We start from the raw sequence: 23,489 nt of genomic DNA, 5'->3' as shown, positions 1-23,489 counted from the left end.
GGAAATTTCCGTAAAGGGTATTTAGGACTCGTATATCATATATAGTATGACCAGAAACTATTGAGAATTTTAGGAATATGTTTAATTGGATTTCTAGTATAAACAACCTTGACCAGCTATCAAGTGCTTGGTTTCATTCAAGAGAGACAACTCCGTTAATCATTTTTCATTAGTTTGTGAAGAGTTATCCCCCTTTGTTTACTTGCCAGCAGACGACATTATCAGTGATCCTCAGTATGGATGATTTAGAGAAGAGGAAGTTGATTTTAGAGTATTATCACAAGGATATCAGATCAGCTAAAGTGATTTCAAGTAGAACAGGCATCCCTTTGTCCACTGTTTATCGTGTTTTGAAAAATATTGCAAATGGATATGGCATTGAGGACCAGGGAGGCGCAGATAGGCCCAAAAATTGACTGTCGGTGACAGGAGGCGGCTTGGTATTTTTGTTTCTAAAAACAAACGAAGGAGTTGAGAAAACTGAAGGCTGGATATGATTGATAGAGGAACTGTGGCTGTCTGTAAGGAGACAATTAGAACTGAGCTGCATGCAATGGGTTGGCAGAAAAGTCGAGGAATTCCATCACCGATCATGAAACCTGAACAAAAGGAGCGAAGGTTGAACTGGTGCTTACAGCATAGAAATTTTAACTAGGACAATGTGATTTTCTGAGAAGAAAGTTCTGTATGGCTGTTTCCTAATACACTGAAATTCTGGACCAAACAAACTGAAAAACCTTTGTATCAGCGCCTAAAGTACAGTCCTAAATTTAATGTGTGGGGTGACATATCTGTGTTAGGGGCAACGCCCCTCTGTGTATTTGAAGGGAATATGAACAGTGAGCGGTACACAGATATTTTCGAGGGACATTTACTTCCATCTTCTCACGTGTTCTATGGACATTTTTGGATTTTCCAGCAGGGCAACGACCCAAAACATCGTTCAAAGCATTCACAGGCCTGGTTTCGGACCCAAAATATTACATTATTAGATTGGCCAAGCTATAGCCCTGACCTAAATCCAATAGAAAATGTTTGGGGACTTATGAAGGAAAGTGTCAATAAGAAAAATCTGACAAATATTGCTGAAATGAAAGAAGAGGTGGTCCGATATTGGGACAGCATGGACCACGGCTTTCTAACTTCTTTGATCAGTAGTATGCCCCGCCGCATTGAAGCCTGCATTGCTGCCCATGGTGACTTGACAAAATACTAACTGTTCACTTGTCTTTGAATCTGGAGTTATGTTCTGCTAATATTCACATTTAATACGTGAGAAATGAGTGAAAAAAAAAAAAAAAATTACACTCTTTAAATTCTCAATAATTTCTGGTTGTACTGTATGTGGTATCATGATTTGCCGTTAAATAAAATAATGTGAGTAACAATTGCCTCTAGAGATTTACATATTGTTTCAGTAAGTTAACTGTACTTCGCACCACTGTACATTTTCTACAGGTTTCTGTTTGTGCTTGACATTCTGCCTTTGTTAAATATATTCTGCTTTCTCTCACGTGTTTCGGCAATCTATGTACTTTTGAGTTCGGGACTTTGGAGTGATGAAATAGCACTAGAGGGACCAACTGGACTTTATTCGGAATGGGTGACATTATTGTTGCTCTGACATGTCTGTCGGCTATAGGACTGTTCTACTGTAGCAAAACAAACCTGATGTAAACGTTAAATTTACTGTTATGCCTCCAGGCATTCAGATGTCAGTAATGAGGACGTGGAGTGCCCTTGATGAAGATGACATTAGACGGTCGTTCAGTGAAAGTGAGAAGTTCCCACACTAAATGAATAACAATTCGGGTTGTGTATGGCAGTTGTTCCAAGGAAGAACTAATAATTAACGCAACCACCGGTTATCGTGACCGCTTGAAGATCCATCCAATCGCGTCATACACATCACTGCTCGGACGCGTGCCTGTGTGGTACAGAACATACCGAGTCATGTTGGTGCATCTCCTGGTTGTGTTGTGTTGCTGTGCATGCAGTGATGCGGCTGAGAGACATTTCTATCTCAGTGCTGAAGAGGGGCTGTGGGACTATGCGCCTGGCGGAAGGGATCTGGTCTCAACTTGGAGGTAGGTCATTAATATGTATGTGATCTGTAAACTTTGGCAAAAACGTTATCATCGAAAAACTGTAATCACAGCTGTATCTGATTGGTACCAGGAGCTGTGTGGGATAGTGGTAGCACATGGAGATAAACCATGACACGTGTCTGTGTGTTGCTTAACAATTATAGCAATATATATTCCAACAATAATGACGACTGTCTGTATACAATCCTGTCTGGACAATTCAATCACTGTGACTGACATAACGAACATCAAACCACGCGATTTTAATACAACGCCATGCATCATCCAACCGATTACATCAGTCGAGGATTACATCAGCAAGGATTGCTGAAAATCTAACCCAGATCTTATAGACTTTTCAATGCTAATGCAACCTAGGATGAAGATGGTTTGATGAAATCTTCACCTTTTCGCAATTCATATTTACATTACTGTTGTGTCTGTTGCTACCGACTGGGCTGGGCGTACTTACCCTTTTCGCGAACATCTGTTGTCATCACCGATTTTCAGTGTTCCATTCACGTGACTGCCATAACTGTTTTGCTTTGTCCGCCCTGTGGGTTCGGTTTCGATTCTCGAGAACAAAAACTCTTGAGCGCTCACGTTGTGTACCTGGACTGATTGTAAAACCTTAATATCTTCTTCAGTATTTCCATTAAGATATTAGTTTTTCAGCGGCAACGCTAGTAGTAACGGCAAGACGATATAATATATTGTAAAGTTAGCCACTGTAATAGTTTGTATTTATATTGTGTATATTTGTCCTTTTAGTTTTATTTTTGTTAACATTTTAAAGACTTGATTTAGTCATGGCTGGAGGTGCACATGCCGAGTATATTACGGGCAAGCCCTTTGCATCACCATATCCTTCTCAGACAATGTACATTTCTTTTAAGTCAAAGGTCCAGCGTTCAACTGACCCTTGATCCTGAGGGTATCCATGAGCCGTCCACGGGACGAAGGAAGCTGTGATCGCGAGTTCTTGTATTTCAAAACACAGAAACGACCTCCATTTGGAAGGTGGCCCAAGCAACATGTTACAAAACTCCGTATTTAAAACAAAAATCATGTCTTTGGCTAGGGATCAATCAGATCAGACTGTCATTCTGACAAAATGGCTCTCATAACTTCACCTTTCATAGTTTTAAGCCTCCTTTTCTCCCAATAACGACACATTCTGTAACTCTGCCGTGTCAACCTGAGTAACCAAAGGCGCTTATGTTGTGAGAGGAAAACTGTTACCTTCAGCATTGATACTAATCTTCTATATCATCCCTCTCGTTCAAAGACGTTGTGCCGTCTGTTCTGGTGTATACCTGTGGGAAGACTTTAATCTTTGTGCGTTCTAACAGTTTCAATATGACCTCAAACGACTATCACATTGAGCAAAACATGTTCGTAGTGACTCAGACTGAGACTACACTGCATGGTTACGTCCCTTGGTACACGCACGTTTGTCTTGTAGAAACAATGCCTCAAGCTTGGCGAATGATTACATCACTAGAAGCCGAGATCGTCTCGGTCACGTGTACAAGAAGGCGATGTTCCGGGAGTACACGGACGCCACATTCACCCTGGAGAAACTGAAACCAAGATGGCTGGGCTTCCTGGGACCGATACTGGAGGTCGAGGTCGGAGACACAGTGAAGATCCACTTTATTAACAGAGCATCCAGGGAGTATTCTGTCCACGCCCACGGAGCGACGTACAACAAAACAGACGAGGGTAGGTGAGATGGGGCCATTGAACACTGAGCTGAATTTTTATTTGCCTCAATACTTCCGTTAAGATGATGAATTGACCAAAATTTGACTGACTATATAAACTGACGGGCTAAAGAAACGCTAACACAGATTAAAATCCTATTGTGAAGTAACCACAAAAGATACATCCATACAACAAAATGAACAGAGAATAGCACCCACTGCCACTCACGTCGCTGCCAACGTGGAACCGTACGGCCCATATAAGTCTCCATGGACGAGGTTCAGCTGTGAACTGCTATCCCCGGAAAGGTCTGTAAGCCCGGATTCAGTCGTCTGGCTACTGTCAGTTGTTCTTGCAACCTGGTTATGGGAGGCTCCCATTTCGATTGTCCGTTCTTATTGTCGCAAAGTTAATGGAACCATTCTTTTGGTGTTTTTTTTTTAATAGCATGAATGTCTGACAACCCGTTTGCATTGGTTTTATACCCGTTTGGAATTTAATTTTTTCGCTTTGCGTGAAAAATGTGCAAATCATATTTGGACAAAATGCATTGCCTTATTCCCAAGTGGGGAACTCAGTATTGCCTTTTGGGCGAAGGGTTTTCGTGTGATGGTGATTGCAGCTGGATTTTGAATTTTGGTAATTTCAATTTCAAAGTGGTAACGTTTCTATAGCCCGTCAAAACTATTGGATTTTTATGACACGTCACATTTGTCATGATTAATCTTTCGTGGGTATAGACTCTAGAACTCGTGATGATCTCCTCTCGCAGGTGCCCTGTACAACGACGGCTACCACAACGTGACGACGTCCGCCGACCTGGTGAAGCCCGGCGACAACTACACTTACACCTGGAACATCACTGAGGAGTCAGGCCCAGCTCTTGGGGGTGAGGAGTGCGTCTCCTGGATGTACCACTCCCACATCGACACCACACTCGACATCAACAGCGGCCTTGTGGGCTTCGTGTACGTCTGCAAGCCAGGTAAACACCGTGCACCAAAATAATGCGTATTTTTAGGTCACGTATAGAACTATTTAATGATACATATAAAATCACCTGTCTATGAACATATATAATTTGAATGTGTTTGTTTCACCACTTTGAACAATATGTTGGAGAAAAGTGAAGTGACGCGGATCAGGTCCTATAATTCTACCTCTTAGGCGGCAACAAAAGCAAAAGCACGTGTTTCCAATTAACAAGTTATTTTAACCGGAGGATTACTATAGGTATGCTTTCCTCTTCACAATCGCTAGTAATATAAAGACAAAATAAAATGGCAAATTATTGTTTATAAAAAAAGGAAGTGCCTTCTCCTACAATTGATCGTTATGGTATTATAAGAGTTAGTACCATAACACCTGTCTCAGTTTACCTGTACAGGAACGCTAAGGAAGCATCTGAAGAACCGCCACGTCGCGGTGTACGTGAGTCACGTGGACGAGAACTTCAGCTGGTACATCGACGACAACGTCATATTGTTTGCCCCTCACGCCAACCGAAGCACACGATCCTTTAAGACGTACAACGCCATGCACGCCATCAACGGCTTCGTGTACGGCAACCTTCCCGGCTTGGACTTCTGTGAAGGGGAAACTGCCACCTTCCATTTTGCAACCATGGGCCATGCCACCGACATCCACCAGATGGTTCTCAGCGGCCACTCATTCAAGCAGTTCAAACACAGGTAGACATAACCACATTCCCCGTAATAGAGTGAATATAGGTTTACGCCGTTTCAGAAATATTAAAAAAAAACATATCACGGCGAAGGGAAGAAATACATGAATTGTCTAACCCTGTACCAATATGAGGAAGAGGAGACCAAACCCTCTATAGTAGAATCACCATCCATGTAAATATAGCATAATATATAACCGGAATCGAGGAACAGCTGGGTAACATGTCCTTTGTTAACAGAATGAAGGGGTGATTTACGCTTCAGAGTATTGGTTTTCCCGCTCAGGAGTACGTGTCTTAAGACAAAACATAAACTGTCAATTAATTTGTTAATATTAATTTTTCCTTCATCTCAATCTGGATACGTTTAAAAAAATAATTCAAAAGGCGCTCATCGTTAATTTATTGCATCAATTTCATCAATTTGACAAATCTCCATCAGCAGTTTAGTGGTAATGCATCATTCTACAGTGTTTCAATATATGATTAAATATGCATATTTCGAGGAACACTTCCTTAAATGTTACACTCACTTCACCCTGAAAGTACCCTATGTTCTGAAAAAGTAAGGAATAAACTCCGAAGACTCGCCAATATTCGCGCGGCTGGTTGAGTCCGAGGCCGTTAGGCCGCGAATATTGGCGAGTCTGAGGTGTTTATTGCGCTTAAACTTAAAATCATACATATTGGCGCCCTGGTTTCGTAACTCTTGCACCCGAACACAGCAATATTAATATTGGCGTCTTACATCTGGGGTAGCACGGCATGCACGATACACACGCTATGAACACGCTCTGCTGTGCACGTGGCATTATATTGGAGGGATACAAAACAAACAAAATATTTTACTGCATCCATTTCACGAGATGTTTTCAACCATGGCAGGCGAATGGGGTTCTTTATGCAATGTCTCTGTCACTGAAAATTAATACATTTTCCGAAGCAATTGAATGGAAGTATGTCGAGTGTCAATTTTAATATCACTCTGAAAGGGGACAAAAATCATGTAGATACAGTTGGGAATAGTTCTTCGGATGAGGAATTGCTGCGTGAGTCGCCGGAATTTGACCAAATGAATAGTTCAGCAGATGATGAACTGATGCTTGCTTCTCAGCAGATAGAAAAAAGAAAGTGAACAAACAACTACCAAACGTTTTGGCAACCTTCTCTCAATTTCTAAATATCAAAGCTTGGAAAATCTCGCAAACAATAAAAATACAGAAAAGAAAAGCAGTGGGCAGTGCAGAATATTAAGTATTTATGATGCAGATCTGAATAGGACGCTGTGTCTGTTTGTCACAGCAGTAAGGAACCAAAGGAGTGAGTGAGTTTAGTTTTACGCCGCACTCAGCAATATTCCAGCTATATGGCGGCGGTCTGTAAATAATCGAGTCTGGACCTGACAATCCAGTGATCAACAGCATGAGCATCGATCTGCGCAATTGGGAACCGATGACATCTGTCAACCAAGTCAGCGAGCCTGACCACCCGTTTACGTTAGTCGCCTCTTACAACAAGCATGGGTTACTGAAGGCCAATTTTCTAACCCGGACCTTCACGTGTAAGGAACCAAAAGGGAGGTCAATACAAGGGCAACATAGTTCATGAGATTCTTATTTCGATGCAGAGATTCTTGCGCCAAAGTGGTCGAGATGTTAACCTAACCACCGATTTTGCTTTTAGGGGTCTAAGAACCATTTTAGACGCTAAAATGTAATCACTGACACAGGCTGGTTTTTGCATGCATAGAAGGCTAGGCAAGCTAGAGTCATCACACCACAGGAGAAGGATGCATTGTGGGAGTCGGGTTTGCTTGGGGATGACATCTCGGAGAAATTGCTTGAAACCGCTTTTTATTTGAATTGGTGATTAGTTAAAATCTTAAAATTTAAAAAAAATGAAATTCATATCGTTTTTCCAAAATAGTTTGTTTAAAAAAACATGACGACGGCTACAGTGCAGCTTGTATGCAATGTATGTACAACTTGACTGCGCCAGTGGGTTGTGATGACTGGGGAATCGAACCCGCGCCGCAGGCACTTTAACCACTAGGCTACCTCACCGCCCATAGACGTAATTAATAAGTGAGGTAGCCTAGTGGTTATAGTGTCTGCGGCGCGGGTTCGATTCCCCAGTCATCACAACCCACAATGTGTAAAGCCAATGCGTTGTGTCCCACACCGTTATACTACTGCAATTCAAGTGCTAAAACTGTACACTTCGTTGTGGAACGTAACGGTGCTAAAGTGACATTTGACAAGTAATAAATGGATGAAAACATTGAGTTTGTTTCTGTATTTCAGTAATGGGGTTATTACTATTTGGATTCAGCGTTAGGACCAGGTCAGTAATAGGGCGCCAGTATTGGAAAGTAGGGTGCCAATACACGCGATAAAGTCGCCAATATACGAAGCGAAGTCGCCAATAAACGAAAGGTACGGGCTTCCCATTCCATCCTTATTGGAGGGATATGTCGTGTAATGGAGGCAAGTTTAGGTTTAAATATGTTTATATCACCTTTATCAGGGCATTCAAAACATCCGCCACAAACTGTTGAGACATGTGACAATAAATGGCAGGAAGCCGTCCCTGTGTTCTGGGGTGGGGAACGGGTGGCCTCGTCGGTCAGGGTGCTTGGCAGAAAGCCTTATGAGTTCCTTAGACTTACCAGAAACCTATTATCTTTGGCTGGAATCGATGTTCGGATGATGTGTTTGTCGGATGATGCTTTTTCAAGCACCGTAACAGTAGTAAACGGGCGTTCATCACCCACCCAACCCCACCCCACCCCGCCTGACCCGTTCTGTTGTAACTGGAGTACTGTTCACAGTGACCTCAAACCCAACTCACTCACTCACTGTTCCAGGTACAACTCCATCAGTCTGGGTGTTGCCCAGTTTGTTACTGCGACTGTCACGATGCAGACACCAGGAAGATGGCTGCTGTACGATTCACTGGCTGCAAATCTGGAAGGTAGGACAGACATCAAAGCCGTCTAGAAATGATAATTGCAGGACTGACCTCACCGTAACCGCTTTTGAAATGACAATATAATGACAAATGCAATATTCCAGCAACATCGCGGCGGGGAGACCAGAAATGGGCTTCACAGATTGTGCCCATGTGGGGAATCGAACCCGGGCGGTTCATCAGGCTTGCTGACTTGGTTGATGCATGTCGGCGTATCCTGATTGCGTAGATCGATGCTCATGATGTCAATCACTGGATGTTCAGCCCTGGACTCCTAAATTTACAGACAGCTGTCATATAGCCGTAACTTTGCTGAGTGCGGCGTTAAACAACAACCAAACATCTTCGAACCCGAGTGTTGTTCCCTAATGTGTAAGCATCAGAAGATGAACGCATTATAGGACTAATTTCATTTCATCAATCTCCTTCATTATGAATTGTCAAATGGACATACGTGTTAACTGCGAAATCAAGTAAATCCAGGGTGCCCATGTATGCTGTTTCAGCCGGGTCAGCTGCGTTCGTCAACATCAGGCGATGCGGTGGAGGCAACAACGACGTCTTCAGGCCCAGATATGTGCGGCGCTACTACATCGCCGCGGAGGATGTGTTGTGGAACTACGCCCCCTCGGGCAAGGACAGATACAACGGGGGAGGCTTACATCGAGGGTGGGTACCGTGAACTGTAGACAACCAGGCTTACATCGAGGGTTGGTACCGTGAACTGTAGACTACCAGGCTTACATCGAGGGTGGGTACCGTGGACTGTATACCTCCAGGCTTACATCGAGGGTGGGTACCGTGGACTGTAGACCACCAGGCTTACATCGAGGGTGGGTACCGTGGACTGTAGACCAGGCTTACATCGAGGGTGGGTACCGTGGACTGTATACCTCCAGGCATCGAGGGTGGGTACCGTGGACTGTAGACCACCAGGCTTACATCGAGGGTGGGTACCGTGGACTGTAGACCACCGGGCTTACATCGAGGGTGGGTACCGTGGACTGTAGACCTCCAGGCTTACATCGAAGGTGAGTACCGTGAACTGTTGACCTCCAGGCTTACATCGAGGGTGGGTACCGTGGACTGTAGACAACCAGGCTTACATCGAGGGTGGGAACCGTGGACTGTAGACCTGCAGGCTTACATCGAGGGTGGGTATCGTGGACTGTAGACCACCAGGCTTACATCGAGGGTGGGAACCGTGGACTGTAGACCACCAGGCTTACATCGAGGGTGGGTACCGTGGACTGTAGACCTCCAGGCTTACATCGAGGGTGGGTACCGTGGACTGTAGACTACCAGGCTTACATCGAGGGTGGGTACCGTGGACTGTAGACCACCAGGCTTACATCGAGGGTGGGAACCGTGGACTGTAGACCACCAGGCTTACATCGAGGGTGGGTACCGTGGACTGTAGACCTCCAGGCTTACATCGAGGGTGGGTACCGTGGACTGTAGACATTACCAGGCTTACATCGAGGGTGGGTACCGTGGACTGTAGACCACCAGGCTTACATCGAGGGTGGGTACCGTGAACTGTAGGACCTGCAGGCTTACATCGAGGGTGGGTACCGTGGACTGTAGACCACCAGGCTTACATCGAGGGTGGGTACCGTGGACTGTAGGCCTCCATTTGTACATCGAGGGTGGGTGCCATGGACTGTAGACCAACCACCAGGTTCAGCTCAACCCCTCAGAGAGTCTATTTAGTTATAATGTGATTGGGTAACCGAATGATTCAAGCTTTTCTTCTCACTTTGAGCCCGTCGACCTCTCACTTAGTGACAAGTACACAATGCCTGCTGGCAGTACCCGTCATTACATATAACCACTCTCTCATTCCAATTCCTTATATAGCTGTCTATTCATATACTTCATAACCTTAAGGGCAATGGTTGGAAGTGAGTGATTCAAATATGAGTAAACAGTCATATGTAGCTAAAGAAAGCTATGTTTCAAGTTGGAAGCTATTCAAAGATAAGTAAATGACTGTCTAGATGTACCTTAAAGAGAAATGTTTGTCAAGTCAGATCAGCGGCTCTGTATTTCCAACACGACCGCTCCTCCATCGGCGGCACGTACAAGAAGGCGGTGTACGTGGAGTACACAGATAAGACGTTCAGGGTGCAGAAGAGAAGAACCAGTCGAGATGTTCATCTTGGCTTCCTGGGTCCACCAATCAGAGCCCAGGTAGGCGACGCCATTGAAGTGTACTTCCTCAACCGAGCCGACCGGACCTACTCCATCCATCCTAACGGAGTGAGACACGACAAGAGGAACGAAGGGTTGCTATACCAGGATTTCCAACAGGGTCAGTACTCGGAAAGGGAATAGGTGTGTAAGATGTCCTGGACGTGTAATGCCATCGTTCGCTCGTGGGTTTTGCCAACGTGACATGAGGCTAGGCTTTGCCATATGAAACTTATTGATGTGTTATAACTGAAATACTATTCAAGGTGACATTAAACCTCTAGCCGTATGTAGATTCCCTACAATGTGAGTGAACGTATAGACATAGCTTTGTGAGTGAGTTAAAACTTAACATCCACGACATTTAACATTTAACGTAACGAATGATGTCAATACAATAATCATAAAGGCGTATATGGGGAAGCCATAGGAGTAAACAGTAGCAACTTGACGTGTCAGATTGACAGCAGAGGAAAGGTCAGAAAACCCGAATGGCGCCAGCGGTTCAGGAAACAAGGGCTTTGTTCCCAATAACAATCAACCATAATTATCTGAGAGCCATTCTGTAGTTTGAATCCTTGACAGTGCATCCTGGCAAGAAAGGTGAGGTTACTCTGTACAGTCAATTGTGGAGTCCTAGATCCTCTTAGATTCACTAGAACGCGTCCATCTTTGAAAAACATCCGGTGTCATCACTGATATTTAGTGATCGATTCATATATTTTACATTGCTGTTTAACCTTCACACCCTGTGGGATCTCTTTCTGCGGATAATCCTGGTTACTCTCTGGCGCCGACGTTTTATGTGTAATCTCATTATCTTGTCACAGATACATCTAAATCATTTGTACGGCCAGGAAAAATGGTCAAATATCACTGGTCAGTTCCTCCATCCTTTGGACCGGAAGAGGATGATGCACCATGTCTAACCCGGATGTACAGTTCCGGAACTAACCTCATGAAGGATATCGCCAGCGGCCTTGTTGGACCAATGGTTATATGTAAGGAAGGATTTCTCACCCCAGACGGTCGAGAGGTAATGAGAGATTTCAAGTAAATTATATTCTGGTTTGATATTCAAATAACAAATCCTACTATATCACGCCCAGACACCGCTGGTCAGTGGCAATGATAATTTTGCATTTGAAGGTCAGTGTGTGTTCATCGGTTAGCACTGACCTAAGATTTCAAAATTACTATATGTCTCCAACAGATATCGAGTCAAAGCCAAATTGGTAAGATAGACGTAATGTCACAAATAGACAACAAGTCAAGATATACACGCCGGCTCATAGACACTTCCGTACAAATGTACATTGTATGAGAAATACGAAATCACAAAAGCCCAATTAGCATTAGTGTGTAAGGTGTCTGTTGTCGTTTCATTTAAAAATGTGTCTCAAAATTGACTCAATCTTCAAACAGTATCAAGTCCTTCTGGTCTGACTCAAAGTCCTGATTTAGATAAAGTCAAACATCATTGTGAGTGAGTTAGTTTGATTTTACGCCGCTTTTAGCAATATTTCAACAATATCACGGCGGGGACACCAGTAATGGGCTTCACACATTGTACCCATGTGGGAATGGAACGCGAGTCTTCAGCGTGACGAGCGAACGCTTTAACCACTAGGCTACCCGCCGCCAAACAAACATCATTGTGTCGAATCTTGAAGTTGTCTCGAAGTCATCAATTAATGTTTTTACCTATCTTTGGATAACACGAAGTATTTACTTAGGTTCGACACAACAGTGTTTCACTGTATTTCACACTGTAATGTATGCGCTGTTGACTGCGGCAGACACACTATTCACTGCCTGGTGACTCACTCCCCAGAGAGACGTGGACGGTCACTACTTCTTGTATCTATCAAACAACGACGAGAACTACTCTTGGTACATCGAGGACAACATCCACCTTGCCAGGGTAGATCCCCGGATCAACAGGACAGATCCACTGTTTGTGGAGAGTAACACCATGAGAGGTGCGTAACGTTCCGGGGCCCATCAGGCAGGTATTTGTTCATGTATTTACAAATATATTACAAGAGAATCTGATCTAAACAGCCACTCAAACACTTTTGTTTGGGTTTATCATCACATAAGCCGATATTGACATGTCCCGCCCTCGGATGGATCACAGTATGATGGCTGATATCGGGTGAGTTATATTGTTGCACAGATCAATATCGCTGATCACTGACTACACATATTTGTGTAAATGATGAAACAGGGCCTGAAGTTATTTCGGTTGATTTACAAAGTATGCACACGGGTCTCTATGTTCATGAACGCAAGTAATATCGAGGCCTAATCGTGAATGTCTGTACATCAAGGCTTACAGCTGTAACGTCTGAGTGATTCTTTCACTGATGGAGTAGCAGCCATGTCTTCAGCCGTTCTCATGAAGCAAAGCAAGCTCACCTGATACATGTACGACCAGAATATAAATATGTTGGATATACAGTGATATGCCATAATTATGTCATCAAATGGCCTCCGGGCAGCGGTGAGTAATAGGTGGGGGTCAAGTTACAAAGCTTGGTGCGCTCAAGCTACAAAATGATGGGGATCAAATTTCACAGGGTACATTTTCAGGGGTCACAGGTAATGTAGGGGGAGTAACTCTCGTCGTCTGCTTAATGTAAACAAGTTCAAGGTCAACTTCTCAAAATGGGGAAGAGAGGGAAAGCTTGTCAGAGGAGGTCAGAAAAATCATTCTTGAGATGAATTTAGCTGGATTTAAACAGGCAGACATTGCAGATGCCGTCCAGAGGGATCAAAGCACCATTTCCAAGTTTTTAAAGAGAGTTCAAGTGGAAAATAATGTCGAGAACATGCCCACACGCGGTAGGCCCCCAGTCTTGACAGAGAGGGGAGACAGGACACTTTTGAGAACTGTCAAAAACACTTGGGGATATTACATGTATTGTAAATGAGGCATTACCAACTAAAGTAAGTAAGAGGACTGTTCAAAGACATCTCCACAAGCTGAATTACAGGAATAGATTAGTGAGGAAGAAATTGACAGTAAGTGCTATGAACAGATAGAAGAGAATGTCATGGTGTAGAACACATTTTCATTGGAAAACTCAAACTAGTTGGTCCAAAGTGATATTTAGTGATGAGAGTCAAATTGTTCTTGGGAGAAATAACAAAATGTCTGTTCGGAGAATGTCTGGTAAGGAGTTCAGGCCATATTGTGTTGGCAGCAGGTGCCCTGATTTTCAGCAAAGGGGAGAGTTATCCGTGATGATTTGGGGGCGCATTTCCTACCATGGAGCTGGTACACTGGTCCAAGTTGATGGTCACATCAACAGTGAGAAGTATGTATCTATTTTGGACGAAAATCTGCATTGCCAAACACTTCACAAATGGTGATTATCTTTTCCAAGATGACAATGCCCCATGCCATGAGTCTCGTTTTACAAAAGATTGGAAAACTACGAATGAAATCAAATGTCTATCATGGCCATCACAATCACCAGACTTGAACATCATAGAAAATCTCTGGTTGCTGATCAAAATCAGGCTACAGAGAGTTTCACACACCATCAAATCCAAGGAGGAACTTTTTCAGCAGATTATCAGGATTTGGCAGTCAATACCCCTGCATCATATTCAGGCCCTATAATCATCTGTTCCAAGCAGAATAAGAGCTGTGAGGATGAATAAAGGTCACATCACAAAGTATTAGGCATCCAAAGTTTATTTTAGGGATAAGTAAGGTGTAATTTCTGTGACCCTCTATAAGTTTTGCCCCTAAACATGGCGGCCATTTTATACATAATTATGGCACATCACTGTATATATAACAGACAGATCACTGTATATATAACAGACAGATCACTGTATATATAACAGACAGACAGATCACTACAGATGACTGTATATATAACAGACAGATGACTGTATATATAACAGACAGATGACTGTATATATAACAGACAGATCACTGTATATATAACAGACAGATCACTGTATATATAACAGACAGATCACTGTATATATAACAGACAGAGACTATATATCACTGTATATATAACAGGCGATGATATATATATAACAGACAGAGACTGTATACATGGACAGATGACATCAGGCTGTATATATAACAGACAGTGTGTATCACAACTGACTGAGATCACTGTATATATAACCAGATCACTGTATATATAACAGACAGAGACTGTATATATGTGAACTGTGCACATATATAACAGACAGATCACTATATATCTAACATCACTGTAACAGACAGATAATATATAACAGACAGATCACTGTATATATAGACAGATCACATTAACAGACAGATCACTATATATAACAGACAGGACTGTATATATAACAGACCTGTATTTATTTAAGCCAGACAGATGACTGTATATTGGATAAGGACAGACTGTATATATAACAGAATCACTGTATATATAACAACTGACTGTATATATCAGACAGATCACTGTATATATCAGACAGAGATATATATGAGTATATATAACAGACAGATCACTGTATATATAACAGACAAAATATATATATAACCCAGACGACTTTTATACCACTGTATGAATCATACATGATTGACTGTATATATGACAGATGACTGTATAACTATGACAGATGAAGTCTGTATCAGAAACTAAAACAGCCACTATATAGGAGACATGACTGTTTCACTGATCCTGAATATAACAGACAGATGTTATATATATCAACAGACAGATGACTGTATATAACAGACCCTGAACATAAACAGACAGATCACTGTATATATAACAGACAGATGACTGTATATACAAATATAACAGACAGATTATCTTGTATACCTTAATGTTAACACTGTATGAAGCATGACTGTATATATAACAGACAGATCACTGTATATATACGAACAGACAGATCTGTAATATTCCGTACATATATAACAGACAGATCAATACTACATTGAAATGTTACTCACTTGTAAGCGGGGTACATTGAAAATAATAGAAGTAACGTGCTCAGCCAATCAGATAAGCGACACTTTCTTAGTAAGATAATCTGGCTAAGCATCAATTGTATCTACCAAGACTGTATAACACACTTTCCAATAGTCACCTGTCCCGTATCTTGAGCAACAGTCCAGCAAATCCAGCCCTTGCTGTCTACATACGTTTGGCATACTCTCGACCATGTCCTTTCCGCCAAGATGTCTTTGACTCTTATTTCCCGCTCTTCCCGATAATGTGATAGTTGGCAACCTTTTAATGAGGCTCCCATGTTGGTATTACTTCGCCACCAGGTACGTCGCTTAGGTGATTCCTACACTGGACATTCACACACGTCGAGGTGCTTCTTTGTTTGTTCAAAGGTTCTTCGTCAGTATATATTTCCTTATGATGTTTTTGCATGTCCGTACAGCCATTTGCTGCGAGGTGATGTGTCCGTGTTTTTGTTGTCCAGCTATCAACGGCTTCATGTACAGCAACCTCCCTAACATGACGCTGTGCCAGGGGACACGCGTACGTCTCCATGTGTTTAGCATGGGTTCTGTTCAAGACCTCCACGCTCTGTACGTCCATGGGAACGACTTTGTCGAGGACGACCAACACAAACGTGCCACAGGGCTCACGTCAGGCACCATGAAGAGTTTGGTTTTGTCTGCAACACACGAAGGTCCGTAATCCATGAACGTACCTTGTGCACTTATTAGTACTGTATATATACAACTAAACATCGACATAGCATGTCTTGAGTTTTCTTGTACTTAGTAAAATCAACTACTGTAAACCCGTTGATGTCAAGAAATACCATGTCGACGTATAATAATAATAATAATAATGATGTGTCCTTTTATATAGCACCAAACTCCACACTAGGTATGCTCATAGCGCTAACAATCAAGGCACAGCACATTATTACCCCGGATAACCCAAGCTGCCTGTTAGGCGCTAGAAGGTTATAGTCATATGACTTTTTTCCACCAGGTACCCGTTTATTTGTCTGTATAAAGAACTTTCATCTGTCGTGTGCCGGGGTTACACTCAGTGTGCATGGTTCATTGTCATTACCACCCGTGTGTATGTATGGAGCACTATGATTAACCCATTGGTGATCGGGTATTAGGTATTTTGTAAATGAACCTATTTTTACCTAATGTTAGATAAGAAATAGAGATCGATGAAGATCAAGGTTTGGTTTACTAAACCACTTCTGGGGAGATTTCTTGGACAACGCGTCCCCTAGACGTTTATGTCTTAGTTCATACATATTCATAAACGATTGATAAAGTGGTGATGTTTGTTTGTAATTGTTGACAGGCTTCTGGGCCCTGCAGTGCTACAACTACCACCATTTTGAAAGTGGCATGACTGCACTGTATAATGTCCGGAAGTGCACGGGGGAGTCAGGACGGCCGGACACACAACATGCACGGAGGGAGAGAAGATACTACATCCGGGCGGAGGAGGTACTATGGGACTACGGTCCCCTTGGAAGGGACGCAATCAAAGACCAGCCTTTCGGAATACCGGGGAGGTATACTGTCATAGAGAAGTCCTGCTGTTTTCTGAAACTCTTTCTATCCGTAGCGAAATGTGGAACAGTTGGCTTGGTGTAACGTCGCGCTATGTGTTCTGTCCGTTTTTTCCTCCAGGGTGGTGTGGTTGGACGTCCTTGGAAAAGAATATTGTAAACGTTTGTATTTTCTGCAGCAACGTTTTGGGAAACGGGATGTTGAATTTATCGTTTTCTATTTGAGTGTCTCCGTGAGTCATCGTCAACTACACAGCACATTACTGACATGGGAAGGGTAAAAGCTAGACTTGGACAGGAGTTAGTGGCCAATCTTACCCAGGTTAAATGTTACCACGTTCTGTTTCTTTTCCATGTTTCCATGGTTGCATACCTAATTTGAAAAGATGAATTGACCAAATAAACCCCACGAATGTAAGACTGTTTATGATCACACACCAAGATTTTAAACGATATGAACAGATTGGAGCCAATTTGCTGCGGATCCAGGCACCCAAGGGATACAACTCGCGGTGCCGTGGATCAGTGTATTGCAATGACTACCATATCATGTATATTAGCATAAGACTCCATTCAATCTACTGTTTATTCATTTACAGCTAAGTCTACAGCAACACAAATAAAAACGAAACTTTAATTTGCATATTTATTTTTCAGCAAAGATTACGTCTACACAAATACAAACGAGACGTTTTTGGGAACAAAATACATAAAACTGGTATTTGTCCAGTACACAGACGCAACATTCAAGACACCAAGACCCAAAACAAAGGAAGAGGAGACCCAAGGTTTCATTGGACCCATCATCAAGGTCGAGGTCGGGGAAACCCTAACTGTCGTCTTCCGTAACCAAGGGAGACGACCTTACTCTATTCACGCTGAAGGCCTTAGTTATAACCGTAATGAGATAAGGTGGAAGGTCAAAGGTAACGACCAGCCTGTTGTTGCCCCTGGTAACACATTTACCTACCACTGGACGGTTGCCTATGGTAACGGCCCCGGGGGTGCAGATTCCAACTGCGTGACACGGATGTACTACTCTGACGTCAACGTGACAGCGGATACCCACACGGGTCTGATTGGTCCGCTGGTTGTATGCAGGTAGCACAGCCCTGTTATTTCGTAAAGCCTCATTTCACAATACTTCTCAGTATGAAGATCTGACAGTCCCTCTGTAGAAGGTCAAGTACGTGTCCGGTGACCACTGAGTAAACTTTCACCGCCCATTCTATACGAACGATGCGATGGTCCCTGGGATGCCAGCTTTCTAAAACGATTCAGCTTGATGTCTTTATCGCCTCGTGGCCCAGTGGTTAAAGCGCTGGCTCGTCACGCCGAAGACCCAGGTTCGATTCCCCATATGGGTACAATCTGTGAAGCCCAATTCATGTGTACCCCGCCGTGATATTCCTGGAATATTGCTAAAAGCGGCGTAAAATTACACTCACTCACTGTGTCACCTTGATTAGAAAACCTCGATTTACCTAAAGTTTAACACACATATTGACTGTGCTTCCGTTTTGATCCAGGTGCCACTTCTGTCTGATGCAACATGTGTGTCCTATACTCAGCAATATAGTGGTACCACCTTTGACATTTCCATTTGGAACTGCCCGATTGTGTTAGTTTTTTAACTAGTTAAAAATTCAAATCTTTGCGTTTAGAATAATTTCAAGTATTTGCTTGTATGGAATACGGTATTTGAATTAATATCTATTCTGACAGGAAGGGGATTTTAGACGTCAATGGTCGACGGAAGGATGTGGACAGAGAGTTTGCTGTCTACTTCACTATTGTCGACGAGAACTCCAGCTGGTATTTAGACATGAACATCAAAAAGTTTGCATCCAGACCAGACCTGGTTAACAAGACGTTGAGGGGATTCACGACAAGCAACCATATGCATAGTGAGTAACCACGACAACGCGAGCAATTTTAGAGATGTGTTACTGATGACTGCTACACCCATCCACGACACCAAGTTTATCTCTGCGTGCATGTTGTTTTTCCATTCCAAGAAATGACCAAAGTCTTCAGTACCTCCTGGTTGTCAGCTTGATCGTAAAGCAACTTGTTCTCAAGAGGGCGTGAGCCATTTTCTTTCGTGTAAGCCCGACACGTTGCAAAGCTTAATATTTAGATAGTATTGAGGGCTTGCCCAAATTTCATAGCAAAACCATGTGGGCTTTTTTATACAATGGAAGCTACGCCCCTGGTTGGTATGGTTTTACGTCGCATGTATCAATATTCCTGGAAGATGACGACTCCAGATATGGACGTCACACGGTACCCATGTGACAGACACGGCTATCACCACCGTCCTCCGGTTATCATAGACATTACATGACGTTAAAAGTTTCGCTGATAGAGCCGCTTATTGTCTACTGGAACAACAACGTTCGCTTAAACTTGCTGCGTTTAATACTAAACAGAACGAATAAAATTGTCCTTTTCATCTGTCCCCATTAAATACATTATACAGTTTCTTCATAATCTTGCCTCTGAACATATTGAGTACCTTCCATGGTCAACCGCCATTGTGGACGATATTTTTCATGTACATTCACTCACTGTGGCTGTTTCGCATATTTAAACTAACGGGAAAAAGAAATCACTGATATTACAAATCGACAAACCACCATTGTGAAAAAGGAAAGTGAATTTTAGCATGCACATGCATGTTGCCCATAGACCTGTTATTAAACTCTCCATTTCACAATGGTGGTTTGTCGTTTTGTAATATCAGTGATTAGGACTCGGTATCGTTTCTTTTGCCCGTTAGTTTGTTTGCAAATTCATGATAATTTATTTCAGGTGTGAACGGCTACATCTACGGCAACCAGCCCGCCCCCGTCATGTACAAGGGGGAGGAGGTGTCCTGGTACCTCATGACAATGGGGTCAGAGTTTGACCTACATTCACTACATTTCCATGGCAACCTAGTGACGGAATTTAGTGATACCAACAGGAAAAACGACGTCGTCCAACTTTTCCCGGGAATGTTTGTCAATGTGCGCATGCGCGCTATGAACACTGGGAAATGGCTGTATCACTGTCATGTGAATAATCATCTCGTAGCGGGTATGGAGTCGCGGTACCACGTGCTGGAAACGCTAAATTGAAAAGAAACTGCCGGCAATTAACTCGTCGGACATGCTTTTCTTGTAATAAATGAAAATGTTTTTTTGAGGAGAGGATGGTGGCCACTTTTTGCCTAGTTCAATGGAATTAAGTGTGAAGGAAAAGTGAGACTTCCTCAGGTGAACTACTAGAAGATGGTTATTCAGGAGGCTTGTAAATTTACCGTTACCTATATTCATGTCAAGGTGTATACATATCACATTTCATGTGAAGTCTTTGTATTGTGACTACAAACAGTGGTGACAAATAATGTTAACAGCAGCCTTTAAGGGTGTAGCTAAATATGTTATAACCCGTCATCGGTGGATCTTTGGTTGTACGCAGATAACTTGTAGTTAGATCTGGAGGTCGGGTAACGAACGTGTTGGAGTTAACCAGGGCTCAGCATCAACCATCTGCGTTAGCATGCGCGTATAAACAATCAACATTAATATCATGCTGCGACTTTCCGATACAAATTTAGAGATTTTTGTGTATGACCGCGATCAGTTTACCAGAATCACAACAGTCATATTTTCGTTGTAAAAGTAACCACAAACGACACTTTCTTAAACCATATTTAAACACTATTCATCATTCGATACACCTGTAAAATATTCCCGCAAACAATGGACATGTGTCTTCATAGAGAAACAGAAACATGCGTCATACAGTGAATATACTTTAAATACAAGGTCAGTTTGTTGGTCGGTCATAATTACCACAACGGGTTAAAGAATTAAATGAACTCCACAAACCGCAATCTATTTCACAAATATACCACATAAAAACGAACTAGCTGTCAGAGGGCCACCAGGAATTACTGTGTGTGTTAGTCACAGAAACAGTGTGTGATAGAATGACTGATTAAGTGGAGGGTTGTCTGGGTTAATTACTACGGTGCGTTACATATGTTCAACCCTATGTCACCTGATTACAGTTGTACGTCTTGTTCCGAACGAAATGTGACAAGTAAAAGTCGCAATAAAGATAGATACACTTCAGCCCGGAACACTTCCGTGTTATAACTGTTCCCTTGAATGACGACCTGCGCGTCTCATTATTATGTATTATTTATATATATATATATTTTATTTGGCGAACGGTCTTGTTGCCGGCTCTTTATAGTGCTGGTATGTACATTTACAAGTACAGAAACTTTAAAAATCAAGGTCAGGTGTGTTTATCGGGTATGGAAAAGTTTGGAACCGATTGTGAACCTAGCTATTTCATTGTTTTCTCATACCAAATGTAAACCGTCTTGGTCAGAATGAATTTTTTCAGCGGACATTTCGGCTCCGAGGGTCTAGCATGCATACGTCTACCAAGGCCTGAAGACCATTTCTATTCTTTAACTGGTATAGTTCGTTCAATGTGACGTTAAACACACCTCTCTCTCACCGAAAAACGGTAAACATGCCCACAGGCTCGTAAAGTTCAAAGAAGAAGCCTTAAAGCCGCCATGAACAGCCTAACATTTATGCCATTGCCTGAAAGCCTATTGTCGGGGGGCTCGCTGACCTGGTTGACACATCTCATCGGTTCCCAATTGCGCAGATCGATGCTCATGCTGTTGATCACTGGATTGTCTGGTCCAGACTCTATTATTTACAGACCCTCGTCATAAAGCTGGAATATTGCTGAGTGCGGCGTAAAACCAGCCTCACTCACTAATGTCGGAGGAAAGCAATGAGATGAAGAAATGTCTGTTTTGATCCACTGTCCATTATACGCGCTATTACGTCTATGATAATGTTTATCTTGCCCCCTTTCACCACATATATATTATTTAGTCATGGTCGAATGAGAGGGCGTTAGAAACAGACATTCAATGAGAACCACTGCCAAGTGTCCCTTGTCAACTCTGAACACAGCAAGGTTTGATTGTGTGTCACCCTCCGTGACCTGTCATCCAGGGTTTAGTCTAATCCTGGCGAGGACCCACTAACTCGGTCAACTCTGCATACATGGTTAACGTAGTCTGTCATTGTCACCAGATAAGGGACAAGGCCCAATGTTGCAAGTGGACATATAAGCGTTGACTGGAGGGAGTGAATATGGTTTTATGCCACCTTTGGCAATATTTCAGCAATATCACCACATGCGGTGCACTGGCGTCACGCACGTGTGGGATTTCGAACCCATGTCTTCGGCGTGACGAGCGAACGTTGTATTACTAACCGACCCGATGACTACATCACCTTATTGATTGGATACACAAATACCTTACGTCACATACAGTTGACCCCCAAGGGACACACAAAACAACGTTGATATCAGTCTATTTTCGAAGGCCAAATTTTGATTCTGTGTGGCGAAAAATAAGCTAAGGATATTTTACGTGCGCTTCGTTAGTAGGCAAGAGTTGTCTCTCTTTGACCTTAAGGTATTGGCGAACGTCAGTGATCGGTGACCCTCATGGAGACTCAATACCCAGTCAGGATACAATGTGACCGTCATAGAGACTCAACACCCAGTCAGGGTACAATGTGACCCTCATGGAGACTCAACACCCAGCCAGGGTACAATGTGACCGTCATAGAGACTCAACACCCAGTCAGGGTACAATGTGACCGTCATAGAGACTCAATACCCAGCCAGGGTACAATGTGACCGTCATGGAGACTCAATACCCAGTCAGTGTGGGGTACAATGTGACCCTCAATGTGACCCACTCATGGAGACTCAACACCCAGTCAGGGTACAATGTGACCGTCATGGAGACTCAATACCCAGTCAGGGTACAGTGTGACCGTCATGGAGACTCAATACCCAGTCAGGGTACAATGTGACCGTCATGGAGACTCAATACCCAGTCAGGGTACAATGTGACCGTCATGGAGACTCAATACCCAGGGTACAGTGTGTCAGTCAGGGGGTACAATGTGACCCTCATGGAGACTCAACACCCAGTCAGGGTACAATGTGACCGTCATGGAGACTCAACACCCAGTCAGGGTACAATGTGACCGTCATGGAGACTCAACACCCAGTCAGGGTACAATGTGACCCTCATGGAGACTCAACACCCAGTCAGGGTACAATGTGACCCTCATGGAGACTCAACACCCAGTCAGGGTACAATGTGACCTCATGGAGACTCAACACCCAGTCAGGGTACAATGTGACCGTCATGGAGACTCAACACCCAGTCAGGGTACAATCAGGGTACAATGTGACCGTCATAGAGACTCAATACCCAGTCAGGGTAC

The 23,489-nt window shown here is 43.1% G+C and overlaps 1 protein-coding gene across 1 annotated transcript; it reads left to right on the top strand.

The window, feature by feature from the left end:
- Positions 1-1,953: 1,953 nt before the first annotated feature.
- On the top strand, positions 1,954-21,281 carry LOC124282966 (hephaestin-like protein). Its single transcript, XM_046719020.1, has 14 exons — positions 1,954-2,087; positions 3,553-3,812; positions 4,567-4,779; positions 5,182-5,485; positions 8,345-8,451; positions 8,955-9,117; positions 10,482-10,762; positions 11,499-11,677; positions 12,467-12,623; positions 16,087-16,299; positions 16,944-17,160; positions 17,815-18,258; positions 18,883-19,064; positions 19,972-21,281. The coding sequence occupies exons 1-14, from the start codon at positions 1,954-1,956 to the stop codon at positions 20,277-20,279; spliced, it is 3,162 nt and encodes a 1,053-aa protein (XP_046574976.1). The 3' UTR covers positions 20,280-21,281.
- The last annotated feature ends 2,208 nt before the right edge of the window (positions 21,282-23,489 follow it).

Source organism: Haliotis rubra, unplaced genomic scaffold, assembly GCF_003918875.1.
Source record: "Haliotis rubra isolate DU_JTF1 unplaced genomic scaffold, ASM391887v1 Scf308, whole genome shotgun sequence".
Taxonomy (NCBI): domain Eukaryota; kingdom Metazoa; phylum Mollusca; class Gastropoda; order Lepetellida; family Haliotidae; genus Haliotis; species Haliotis rubra.
This window is presented reverse-complemented; position numbering and strand designations above follow the sequence as displayed.